Raw genomic sequence first — 13,010 nt, forward strand, 5'->3', positions numbered from 1 at the left:
GGATCCCACTGGAGGTCCCACGCGGTGAGCTCATTCTGTTTTCAGCCGCTCCCCTTGCATGTCCATGTTCAAGACCTCGGGAATCCATTTCTCAAAAAACACGGTGGATTCTTGCCCTCAGTGCCTTCTTTCAGACGAATAATTCGGACGTTTTGTCGTTGACTCTGGTTCTCAGTTTTTCCATTGCTTTTGTCAGCGCTGACTCCACCGAATCAAGACACAGTCAAATGCCTTCTCCAAGTCCACAAAGCACATGTGGACTGGTTGGGCAAACACCCATGAACCCTTGAGCACCCTGCGGAGGGTATAGAGCTGGTCCAGTGTTCCACGGCCAGGACGAAAACCGCATTGTTCCTCCTGAATCCAAGGTTCGACTATCGGCCGAATTCTCCTCTCCAGTACCCTGGAATAGACTTTCCCAGGGAGGCTTAGGAGTGTGATGCCTGATAGTTGGAACACACCCTCCGGTCCCCCTTTTTGAATAGAGGGACCACCACCCGGTCTGCCAGTCCAGAGGCACTGCGATGCTGCAGAGACGTGTCAGCCAAGACAGCCCCACAACATCCAGAGACTTGAGGTACTCAGGGCGGATCTCATCCAACCTCGGTGCTTTGCCACTGAGGAGCTTCCGAACTACCTCAGTGACTTCAGCTTGATTATGAATTAATCAGCCTCTGAGTCCCCAACCTTGTGTCCCAGCATCAGTGGGATTGAGGAGATCCTCGAAGTGTTCCTTCCACCACCCAAGGATATCCCCAGTCAAGGTCAACAGCTCCCCACCTCCACCGTAAACAGTGTTGGTGGAGGACTGCTTCCCCTTCCTGAGGCGCCGTATGGTTTTGCCAGAATTTTTGCCGGGTCCCGTGAGCAAAGACCCGGCCACCAGGCGCTCGCCTGCGATATTACTGAATAGTTGAGCCCAACACGAGACTCATCTGAGGAGGCGTTAATACGAGACAGTGAATCACAGACGACCAGCAGAGAGCTCACAGGCCGGTCTGAGCAGTGGTGCTCGAAATAAGAACATTTCTACTGATGTGCAATATTTACATATTCGTTCGCCGATTATTAAAGCAGAAATTCTGGCTGCTTCTCCATCTGATGCAGTCGCTCCTTCTCATATAGATATATAAAATAATGGAGAGATTATAAGAAATAAGAGTCGGTGAGAATAAAATATCTGAAGTACTTAAATGTTAAAACAATATCTGACAACTATACATGCAAATATAAACTTCTCCTTTAGATGGTTCTGCCCCTTTTACTGATGGTTCTGACTCCACTTCAGTAAAACTAGATCCTCAATCGGATTCTGATATGAGAAACCAGAACCACAGTTACTACAGAGTCTGCTCTGAGGTTGAACCCTCCTGACATCATCAACAATCATTTTATATCCACACAGGTTTTATCAGCAGAACAAAGTTTATTTCTCACACACCCTTCATAAAACACAGCCTGATAAATACACAGTAAAAACACACTAACAGAGATTTAAGATTTCCTAACGTGTATTCCTTAATTCTTGGATTCATTGTGCAAAATACTAATAAGAATTTAACAGAAAAACATTTACAAATATAAAGATTTATCACAAGTAGTTCAGAAATTAATGCAAAAGATTTTTTTTACAAAGATAGATAATCATAGTATAAAAAAATCTATAAAAAACAACCTAATGTTGGTTCAGATGTTAAAACATCACCACAGATCAGAAAAGGAGCATTAAATTGTGTTTAACTGTGTTTACATGTTACACTGCCTCCTAGTGGCCAGAAATTCCTCTGCACATCTTTACTTAAAACGTGGACTGAAGTCAGAACTGGGGTCTTTGTCCAGAAATCGAAAACCTGAACTGGACGACTCGGCTCACATTATGTCCACCCCCCTGCGCTCCTTCTTTAGGACCAGGTCTGGGTTTTTGCCAGAGTTGATTCTCTCTCTGGCTCTGTAACGAGTTCTCACCGACAGCAAGTCATCCAGCTCTTGGTCCTGCAGTGCTCTGACCACGCTGTAGGCTTCAGTTGCAGTCTCCTCGTCATCTTCGTACTGGAGGAAGAGCTGCTGCAGGCTGGCGGTCAGGTCACCCTGATGCTGCTGGCGTGGAGACGTTGGTGTCGTCTGAGTGACTGAGGGTTTTGACGCTTCCTGTCTGAGAGACTGGTGGACGACGGACAGCATGGCTTTGTACTGTTTCACACTTGAGGGGTTGTACTTCAGCCACTTCATTTTTCTTGTCCTCATCTGGTGGACAAGATTGTGGACCAACATCCCCTCATACAACCTGGACAGCAACAGAAGGACAAGACAGAGATCAAACAAGAGCCAGGGTGGAATCAGGGACATCACCTGGGTGAGTCGAGGTGTCACCTATCCGTCCTTATTTCATCAATTTTGAGGAATGAAGCAAAAACCTACAAACATTTACATGGACATGAATGAAAGCAGGAAGTCATAAATACGTCAGTACACTGGGAACAAACTAGATCATAAAATGTGTCATGTGTCCTGGTGTACAGGTAAAGGTATTATCTGTACCTTTAAAAACCATAAAAAGGAAGTTGTGGTTGAAGAGGTAATCTAAGGTGGCCGACATGCAAATCACAGCGGGAAGGGTGAGACTCAGGTTCAACAAGTCCCGCCCTTTCCGTTTGACGAATTCTGATGTGTTTCTGTTAATGTCTTTGTTTTTGGAATTTGCAATAACGTTTCCCAACTTGCTGTTGTAATTTGCACCTGTCGGCCACCATAGTAAGCAGATCCTGTGCTAGAAGCTACAAGAAACTTTGACTTTTTGTTGTGTCTAGCTCCCCATGTTGACAAAAGTAACATGAGCACCACCATCTCTTACAGATTTTGATCTGGCCAGCAGCTGCATTTTTTTTAAGCAACTGAAAGAAAGACTCTCACTTTTCTTAAAACATAACAATAAGGTGATTTATCCGTTTGTGACCATGTCAGAATAAAAGTCTTATCAGCAAAATGTGCTTTTGGTATGAAAAGTAAAAGGACTCATTGTGCAGTAAACTTTTTCCTGTCTGTTTTCAAATTATATCTGATGTTTCTAGGTTTAATATTTCTGTCACTCACTTGGCGATCTGTGGTTCAGGTAACGGGTAGCCCAGCAGCTGGTTCAGCTGGATGCTGTCCTTCATGCACGCCTGCCATTGGCTAAAAGCGTGAGCCACGCACACATCCAGCTTTTGGTGATTCTGAATCTGCAGATCTGCCAAACACACACACACACACACACACCACAGTGATTTATCAGATAACGTGATGACAGAAAATAGCCCAGATATCAAAGTGTCCTCAGCTGTCAGGACATGTTCGTGTTTAATACCTGCGCGGCGTCTCAGAGCGTCTCCGTTTGTCACTCCCAGCAGCAGCGCCCTCAGCAGCCTCTCGTCCGGACGAGGCTGAGCTCTCTGCATCCAGTAGCAGGTGACGGCCACCAGGAGGCGCAGCTGAGGTAGCAGGTGGCTCAGAGAGGCCTCCGTCACCCCCAGAGCCTCCAGCAACACCTGCAGACGCTGAGAGGCCTCTGCCTGCAGCCGACACACAGGAGAAGACGGGTCAATGTGAAGTTATGTTATCAAGTTCACTGTAACTTTATCTAAACATTAATATGACAGACAGCACAATGTTGTCATAACAATAAGTATTCAGCTCATATGATGGGACTTAAAATAAAAACTGACTCGCTCCTCCTGAGCTTTGAAATTAAACTGTTGTGTTTTACAGCGTGTTACAAAATGTCGCCTCATCTCTCTCTCACTTCCTGTCAGTTTCGTTAGCCGTTTTTAGACAGGGCAGCAAGCCGCCAATTTGCCCGTCCTTTTGGCAGCCCGGTCCGTGGTTTTAGACAGAGGGCGGCAAATTGGGGGTCTGTTTTGGTCCGGCGATTTGCAGCCTCTGAGGGTACACTTATTTCCGCCTTGCCTGCTATCTAAATCCGAGGCTTCAATGTGCCCGCCCCTGCATAAAATGGGCGGAGGTGTCGATGACCTGCACTGTTCTGCGACCTACAGCCAGGAAGTTTAAAAACCAGGAAACAGCTGATTACAGCAGTCAGTCCATCACTTCATCCGCGAACGTCAAGATGAGCAACTGGACAGCCGCTGGGATCCGGGAGATGCTAGCGTCTCCTCGGTCTCTGTTTGGTTGTGTCCGCTTGTTGTTGTAGCGGCAAGCCACGAACAGTCGCTACTTTCAAATTAAGCCCCCCGCTAAGAACCCAGTTCTAAACTCCAATGGGGTGCAATGTAAAGCTCTTATTTTAAAGACAAATTCATTGTCACTGTTCACAGCCCAACTTCGAGCTTAACGTCACATCACATTTACGCTTACCTCCAAGGCAGCTTTTGGACAAGGAGGAATATTACGTCTCCATTTTAGATAGACAGGGTTACACATTGCCGCCTTTTTATTCTAAAAAGGGCTATTGAACCCTGAAAGCTTCACCTTGTCCAGTGAGTTGAGCTGCAGCTGCTTGGCGACCCCTCTGAAGGCTGGCTGGACTGGGATGAACTTCAGCTGGAGTCCTTCTCTGTCTCTCTCCTGAACCGGCCCCCCTCTGCAACCCAGCAGCAGCCCGTACATCACCTGGCGGATCGGCCTGGACGTCAGGTAGGCGCTGGGTGTGTCAGCGTGGGCCACGGGGTAGCCAAGGTTCATCCTCTGCAGCAGCAGCACGTCCAGGATGTCTGAAGGCAGCCGGGCCTGCGTAAACGGCAGCCGGATCCAGTCTGGGACAAGACCCACCGTCTGCAGAAGGACAGAGCAGAACAAAGTCAGTATATTTAGTCAAATGACCTTCAGAGCTTCACTGAACACGTCTGAGTTTATTTACTGGGCGAAGAAATGCAACAGTCGGCCTTCGTTGCTACAAGTTCTGTAGTGTTTGTTTGGTTGCACCAGGCTTTGAGTAAAGGATTTTTTTACCTCCTCCTCTGCTGGGAATGGAGGTGCTGTCCCGTGGAGGAAGAACCTCTTCAGGGTGCTGGGAGGGAGCCGGTACTCCTCCATGCCCAGATGCAAGCCCTGCAGTAACTCTGCCTTTCTCTTCCCGCTCAGCGTTCCCATCAGCCCCAGCGCCGCCTCGAAGGCCTCCTGAGGCTGGTGGAAGCTCCTCAGCCAGCAGAGCAGCCCTTCCAGGCGGCTCAGTTTCACAGCGCTTGCTGGGCAGAACTGAGCCCAGCGGATGAAAGATTCCATCCTCTGCAGCTTCACGTAGTCGTTCCCGGCCAAAGCGGCGAAGGCAGGTAGGAGCTGCGGCTGGATGTTGAAGAGGATACAGATGTTGGAGGTTTTGTAGTTCTTACAGGGGATGTAGCACCGCGAGCCGCTCTGCCCCAGCGCCTCCCACTGGAAATGAGAGATCGGCAGCAGCCCTGCTGAGAGGTCAAAGATGTAGAAGTCGCTGTCTCTGGAGAGCACCGGACAGTTCAACTCATTGGCGAGGGCGGCAATCTCCTGGTCGGCCTCCCCGTAGCACTTAGCCACCGGGACCTCCAGCCGGGCCAGCGTCTGTCTGAACACCATATTGACCAGCTGTGGCACGATGTTCTCCTGGCTGCCCCCCACCGCCGCTAGATGGGCTCTCTGGATCCGATCCTTAGCTCTCTGCATCACTGTTTCAAGCTTCTTGTCGGTGGGGTCCGTGCCTCCGTCCAGCACCACGTACGGTTTGATCTCACAGGCTCTGAGCGCTGCAATGAACTTCTCAACCTGGTTCTCAAACGCAGCATACTCCCCACCATGGTTCTGGTCCAGACCTGAGCGATCCACCAAAGGAAACAGAACAAGCAGTTACTAACAAACATAGTGTTCTGCTTGTTACCTAACAAGGTATTCACTGAGCAGAGGCGCTGCATGAGGAGCAGACTGATCTGAACCTGACTCAAGATTTATTATTGTGGATTTGCTTCGCCACCAAATGCAAATGTTATAAAGTAATCTTCCCTTTTATGGTTTTGTGTTAAATATCTTAATAATCTTATAAATTTGTGTAAATTCTATTGTGTAATTAATCGGGCCCTTGTGGTCCATGCGTGTTGGGGCGTGCTGCTTACCCGGCCCCATTGCCTGATTATTGTCTACGCATCTCTTAACTGTCTGTGTTTCGGACAGTGCGGCAAGGGATTAAATGTAATTTCCTATGTCCAACATAGGGCACTGTGACTATGACTGTATATTGTGTTCAGGGCTGGACTCTTATCAAACATGTAAAGTTTGGTCCAGATAGGAATGAGGAAGTTGTTCCTTTATGATTTGGTGACCTGCTCCTGCCTGTATTAAATAATGTACGCTGAAGTCAGAAGAACTCCCTGTAATCTACAAAAAAAACAAAATAGACTACAGGTGAAAAATATGGTGAAAAATCGAAAAAAAAAAAAAATTTGTGATGTAAATAATGAAATGTATTAGGCCTACACGGCTTAAAAGTGCATCTTTTTACGTGCAGCTGGCATTATTATAATCTGGGCCTGGCACCAGGATGCCAGAGGTTCATTTTGCAATTTGTGTAGCCTATGGTTGATTTACTGCGCTCTTGTTGGTATTTATCTATCATGTATGTCTGGTTATTTGATGCAGATATGAAGCTCTGGATGTGTTTTCTATTGCATGTGTTATGATTTTGCGGGTTTACACGGGTGTCTGGCAACATCATAGTTTAGGCTGGTTTTTATTGGATTCGGTGGGTTCTAAGATGTGATTGGGCTGGAAACTGTCAATCTGATCTGGCAACACTGAGTGTTGGGGCGGAGGCTGTTTTAATGTTAATAACACATATAAAACTGAGCTGACGTTGAAGCTACTTTCTAATGATGAACTTTATAAAAAGTGTAATTTAACAAGTGAAGCTAAACTGAGTAGTTCTTATTAAACAGAGACAGCTTCACCACAGCGATGTAAAGACAGAAAAGATGACAGATGACAGAAAAATTACCTGGACCCAATAAAGTAGTTTTGTGTGTCAGGCGCAGACTGAACCTCAGCCACTGTTACTTCATTTTTTATATAATGATGCCGAACGTAGATCGACTACAATATAACATGATTGTTCACCTCTGACCATCAGATTTGGGCTCCTAAAAGCTAAAAATCCACATGATATTCTTATTTTATGCTATTAAACTGGCAGAGACCCAGAATCTATTTTCAGAGCCGGTCACACTGTTGACACAGAAGGGGTGCGGGGCATGACGCAAAGACTAAGTAACCGGATGGGCTGCTGTCACTTGGGCGTTGATAGGCTAAACTGATAAACACACTGTAGAGTTACAGCTGTTTATTATACATAAATAAGCTGCTGATTATATCATACTCTTCTGTGTTCAAGGCACCAATGATCAGCTTATTAAATATGATGCACTGTCATGGATTAAACTTCCCACCAGATTTATAGAGTAGTTATAGTTATAGAGTAGTTATAGTTATAGAGTAGTTATAGTTATAGAGTAGGTTAAATGAACTACAACACCTCACAAAAAATACCTGACAATCAAATAAGAGTTTAAATTAAACTGTTTAAACAATGACTCTGCAGAGTAGCTGTCAGATGAGAGTAAAAGTTAAGTATTTCTGACCTGGAGCACCTGTGGAGTCCAGCACCACAGTCAGAATACTTTCTGTCCTACCTGAGTCAAAGTACAGCAAGTGGAGCAGGTTGCAGCCATCGATCACCAGACGGCTCATCCGGAACTGGACGTCCCGGTAGATCTGCTGGTGAGTCTCTAAGAATGTGGTCAGTCCCTGAACACCCATCCTCGGTTTGATTGTGCCCAGAAAGTCTTATCTCTGCTGCTCTTATACCTTTGACTGAGACATTCCTTAAGTTTCACTTTCCTGACATCATCACTCTTCATTCGTCACCAAACTGCTGCAAGAACACAGAACACAGGGTTATAAAAACACAACATGAATACTGAATACTGACAGAGAGAAGAAGAGGACACACACAGTCCTTTATTTAGTCTTTACTGGGATACATAATAAACAGTTTCACAGTAAAGGACAGAAATAATTAACCCAGTTTAATGTGCAGAGGGCAAAAAATATCCAGGACTGGACCTGCCAAGAAATGTTTCTTGTTCTAATGTTTTAAGTTTGTGTGTTGTAATAATGTGAATATATTTTGATAGAATGTGAGAATTTTCTTGTTGTTGATTTTCCTTGCGAGCACTCGTGATCTTGCTCTGCTGTCGCAGTAAAACATCAGCAGCAGACTCAGTGTTCTTCGCTTCATCAACTTAATTTAACATATAAAGTTTTCTAACCATACGCGTTTACGTTTTCTTACATAATATTTAATGGATCAAAAGTAAAAGTACTTATGCAAACTGGACCCATTTTATTATTCAGATATTATTAGAATATTATCAGTGATGCAATAAGATGCAAGAGGCATTTCAGTCGTCACGTTTGAGTTTATTTGACATCTTTACACACTGTAGGAAACCTCTCTGTGACAGTTAATCAGATTTTATAATATAATGACATGATGTTAAATATAAACTAATGTTTTTTATAAGAACAATTTAACCTGAAAAGAAACTAGTAACTAAAAATGTAAAATAAGAACTAAATGTGTCCCTCAGAGATGTTTCAGAGTAGAACAGTACAGAGTAAATACTCTTCCATGTCAGCATGTCGATAACAAACACAGAACCAGAGGAACATAAATAAACAGGAACAGAAGTCCAGAACCAGCTGAACCGGTCTGAGTTTGGAAAGGGAAAATAAAACCTGCAGGAGCCCCAGAGGAGGACGAAGGAACTACAGCTGTGAACAGCTGACAGCATTTACAACACATCAGCTGGGAAACGGAAACCAGCTGCCTGTTTACTGCACGGATCAGTTCTGTTTCACTTCAGAGGAAACAGAAGTCAACATGACAAACCCATCATACAGTCATGAGTCAGAACCTTTCAGGAGCATTTTTACAGCCAAAGTAAACAGACTCACCCTTTGGATGATTAAAGACATTATAGCTCGACTGTATTTGTTAAAATGTGAGATATGAGAAACTCATACTGAGTAAAAGGAAAGAAAAGGAAAGTCACACACATGAACAGTACTCAAGTAAAAGTCTTAAAGTATCTGATATTAAATGTACTCAAGTATCAAAAGTGTAAATACAATTACATTTTGCATAGATTGATATCATGTAATTAAACTGGAGAAACAGATTATGAACCTGGTCGATCATTGCCTCCAATATTCATAAATAAAAACATATGTTTTAACTTACTTTGTTAAAAACTCTAAATTTCAATAAATATAAAATGTAGGGGAGAACGAGGTAATGTGAGACACCCCTTGTATCTAGGCAACGGAACACATTTGTGGTCATGTGACCATTATGTTTTCAAGCCCCTCCCATTTCCCACTGGCCATGAAGGAGAGGACCTTATTCTGTTGTAGTAAGCATGTTTTTTTCACAAAAATATATTTTTTGCATGTAAAAGTAAATTTTCTTGCTGTCAACTTAATCAACTGTTGTGCCAAAGCAAACTGATTCAGGTAGAAAAACTTATGTCATACATGTTGATGAACTACCAATATATAAAACCATGTGATGATGCTAGCTGAAGATTAGTCTTAATTGCTAAGAGAGGTTGTTTTTTCTAAAATGGTGGTGGTGGGGTAAAGTGAGACACTTCCCAAATGTCTCCCCAGAACACAAACCAAACGAAAGCGTGTGAAGACAGCCATCCTAACTGATACTCCTGAGAAGCAGGCAATTGAAAAGGCTTATAAAGAAAGACAAAAGAAACTGGCAGGGAAAAAGCAAAATATCAAAGAAAAGGAAAAACCGATAAAGAAAGCAACCAAAAAAAAAATCGTAGTTTTCAGCTCTGAGGAGAGTGATGTCCCACTTGGCAATGTGTCTGACAAAGAGAGCTCTGAGGATGAGAGAAATGATCCAGGAAACACAGATCTGTCCGTGGGTGACTTTGCCATAATTAACTTTGCAACCAAACACAGGAGCGTCCGTTACATTGGCATGGTTGAGAAAGTTAAGGATGACGAAATACTTGCACAATTTCTCACAAGAATCCAGGGAAACACAAAAGAGTGGGAGAGACCCACATTTGCCATAAAGGAAAATGATGTGGCACATGTTCCCAAAGTGATTTGGTGAAGAAGCTGCCTCAACCTAAAAGGCCTGGAGGAACCACATGGAGAGAGCAACTCTTCATCTTCCCCTGTAACCTTCAGGGCTGGAATGTAGAGTAGGCCTAGTTTTAGAGTACTGTATGACAGTATGCTGATGTTCTAATCAGTGGCGTTTTCTTGCAGAGGCCAAGGGAAGCCAGGCTTCCTCACTTTTTTCAGAATATAACCGTCATTTAATAAAAAGACTTTTTTTTAACAGTTTACGTAATCCTTCTGTGTTTTGCCTGTCGTCTCCTCCTCGTCTCTCTTCATTAACTATTGAGCGTTTCATAATGTGTAAAACAGCGCCCCTCTAAATGTTACGTGGTGAATGAGCGTTGAAAACATGGTACTGCACTCTGTTCTCTGTGAGGAGGCCAAGCTGAGCTGGCCTCCCTTCGTGAAAAAAAAAAAAAGAATGATTGACCAATCAGGTGAGGCTTTTGTCACGACACTGCTCCCCTGTGATTGGTCAGGACAGTGTTAAGGGAAGCCACAAACTCGTTGGCTTCAGGCCAATCAAATCACAGTACGTTAACGTCATTGAATGAAATGACGGAAGTTGTTGTTTTGTGTCAATACTTGGTAAGCTAGCAAAAATATTAAGCGCAAGTATGGAGGGTGGAGATTTGGAGTATTTAGTAAAAAATAATTTTACTAAACTGCCTCTACAGCAGCAACTCAAGTCCGAATTAAATCTGACGGCAGGCTAACACCAACACTAGAGCTCCTTACTGAGATGAAGAAAAGTTTTCGGACTTTTAATGAGGAGAATTACGTCCGCACCGAGTGGCTAGCTGCTAGCGCCAAGCTTGGATTAACGAGGCTCTGGATTTGGCAAAAAGTCTGAGCACAACGAAGCACAATGAGCAGGTGAAGAAACACCGGGATATTTTAATGAGACTCATCGTTGCAGCCCTGTACCTTGCGCGCCAAGAGCAAGCGTTCAGGGGTCACAGTGAGGCCACTGGCAGCGCAAACAGGGGCAATTCTGTGGAGTTGATGCATGCTTTTGTGGAGTTTGACACCGAGGTCTTCAAACTGCTGCAGCGTATGCTCACGATTACGGCTACCAGCGCATCAGCAGAGCGCTCATTCTCCCTTCTAAAGAGGAACAAAACTGAGGAACACATGTGGACAGGACAGGCTTGTAAACTTGACCAAGATATCCATTTACTCTGTTGTTGTGGAGGACCTAAAAGCCAGTGGGAAGTTATACGACATGGTCACGATCACTTTGCCACCATGAGAGACAGGAGGATGGCCTTCCTCTACGAATAGGGTGAGGAAAACGCTTTTTTTTTTCTGTGCGCATCACAATGATGTGATTATAGTCCTTATTGTGTCTTGCTTTGATTAAGCAGGATGTGAGTCCACTGAAGTTGTTGTTTATTGTTTTGTTTATGTGGAGAAAATGAGCACCACGGACAGCGGCCGTGATGGGCCGGGCTGTCTGAATACATGCACATGTCAGGTGTGCTGTTTACAGCCACTGGTACTGGGTTGTTGTGTTGCTGTATAATGAACATTTACATTTATTATTATGTATATAAACTGAAAAGTGAAAAGCATTTGTGTATCTCACATAGAGCGTACAAGTCGTGTTTGACGTGGACGTAAAACTTAACGGCTTCTGATTGAGTGTGTGAATGAATTCGCATCTTTCCAATATCAAATGTGTGCTGTGCATTAAGTAGCTGGTTGTGCTTTTGGGAGGGTGGTTGCATACATTAATGAGACGTTTGTGAGGACTGTGTGTGTGTGTGTGTGTGCGTGTATGAGTGACTGACTGACTGAGGGACAGAGAGAGAGAGAGAGCACGTCGGTGCTTAAAGTGTCGGTCAGATAACAAGCGTGTGTAAGTCCTGGTAAAATGATGCTGGGCGCTCTAATAGTTCATCCGACTACATGAAATAGCAACATATAAATTGCAACATACGATTTTTTGACCCCACCCCCGTAAAACATACACAGCTTAGAGGTTATGTCTCACTTGGCTTCCTCGGAAATTTTCATCACGCCACGCCACTGGTTCTAATCCAGGTGGGTTTAGTACTGTGTTCTGAGTCCCAGGCTGTTCTAGCTGGTTCTGATTCCCTCCTCTGCTCTGACACCCAGACACTTGCTGTCTCTAAGGGTCCTGTGTTCTGACCCCCAGACCGGTTCTATCTGTCATTTCAATGTTAATTAAAACATTTTGAATTATATTATGTTGTATTTGATTTTGTTCAGAGTTACTTTCAAGTGTTCAGAAAAAATGTGCTTAATTGATCAATCACCATGATTCTATTACTAGTCTGACATTAGTTCTGGAATGTGTGGTTGTCAAGATAGCTGTCAGGATTCTAACTGCTACAACAAGTGTTGTTATGGTAGTTTCAGAGTGAAAAAAGTAAGTGGTTCAGTTTACCCCCTTGATTTCTCTGGTCTGTCTCAGTTTACCCCTAAGCTGGGGTATAGTGAGACACAAGACCACTTTTTTAAAAACAATCATATTTTCTCTGCCCTTCATCCTGAATACATTCTGATAATTTCTATCACTAGGAAACACCATGAATTAATGGGAAATGTGTAAATTTTACTCATATATCGTTTTAGCTCACTTAGAGGGGAGCAAATGTAAAAAATGTCTCACTTTACCCCACTCTCCCCTACTTTTTATTTGTACTTTTGATACTTGAGTACATTTTATTGTTGCAGCTCTTTCTTATTTATCACTGTGCCATGCGTAAAAGTGTGTTTAAAGTGCTTTACTTTGTATATTGTATATTTTGGTTGTATATATTTCTTTATTACACAGTTGGCATTAAACAGTGACATATGACAATAAACACTGAATCTTGAAT

The 13,010-nt window shown here is 43.7% G+C and overlaps 1 protein-coding gene across 2 annotated transcripts; it reads right to left on the reverse strand.

Moving 5' to 3' along the window:
• Positions 1 to 1,406: 1,406 nt before the first annotated feature.
• On the reverse strand, positions 1,407 to 7,797 carry LOC115567129 (protein asteroid homolog 1-like). 2 transcript variants are annotated; one of them, XM_030393397.1, is made up of 6 exons: positions 7,655 to 7,797; positions 4,945 to 5,782; positions 4,465 to 4,767; positions 3,344 to 3,548; positions 3,091 to 3,226; positions 1,407 to 2,284 (listed from the first exon to the last, which is right to left on the reverse strand). In XM_030393397.1, the coding sequence occupies exons 1-6, from the start codon at positions 7,768 to 7,770 to the stop codon at positions 1,870 to 1,872; spliced, it is 2,013 nt and encodes a 670-aa protein (XP_030249257.1). In that variant the 5' UTR covers positions 7,771 to 7,797; the 3' UTR covers positions 1,407 to 1,869. The 2 variants fall into 2 exon arrangements, with proteins under 2 accessions (XP_030249257.1, XP_030249255.1); XM_030393395.1 differs by having other exon boundaries at positions 4,945 to 5,777; positions 7,644 to 7,785.
• Between the last annotated feature and the right edge of the window lie 5,213 nt (positions 7,798 to 13,010).

This window comes from Sparus aurata, chromosome 17 (assembly GCF_900880675.1).
Source record: "Sparus aurata chromosome 17, fSpaAur1.1, whole genome shotgun sequence".
NCBI lineage: Eukaryota > Metazoa > Chordata > Actinopteri > Spariformes > Sparidae > Sparus > Sparus aurata.

Coding starts and splice junctions, on each gene's coding strand:
- LOC115567129 (XM_030393395.1), bottom strand. CDS start 7,770: ATGGGTGTTCAGGGACTGACCACATTCTTAGAGACTCACCAGCAGATC. Junction 4,768..4,944: donor CATTCCCAGCAGAGGAGGAG/GTAAAAAAATCC, acceptor GTCCTTCTGCAG/ACGGTGGGTCTTGTCCCAGA. Junction 3,549..4,464: donor AGCTCAACTCACTGGACAAG/GTGAAGCTTTCA, acceptor TGTCGGCTGCAG/GCAGAGGCCTCTCAGCGTCT.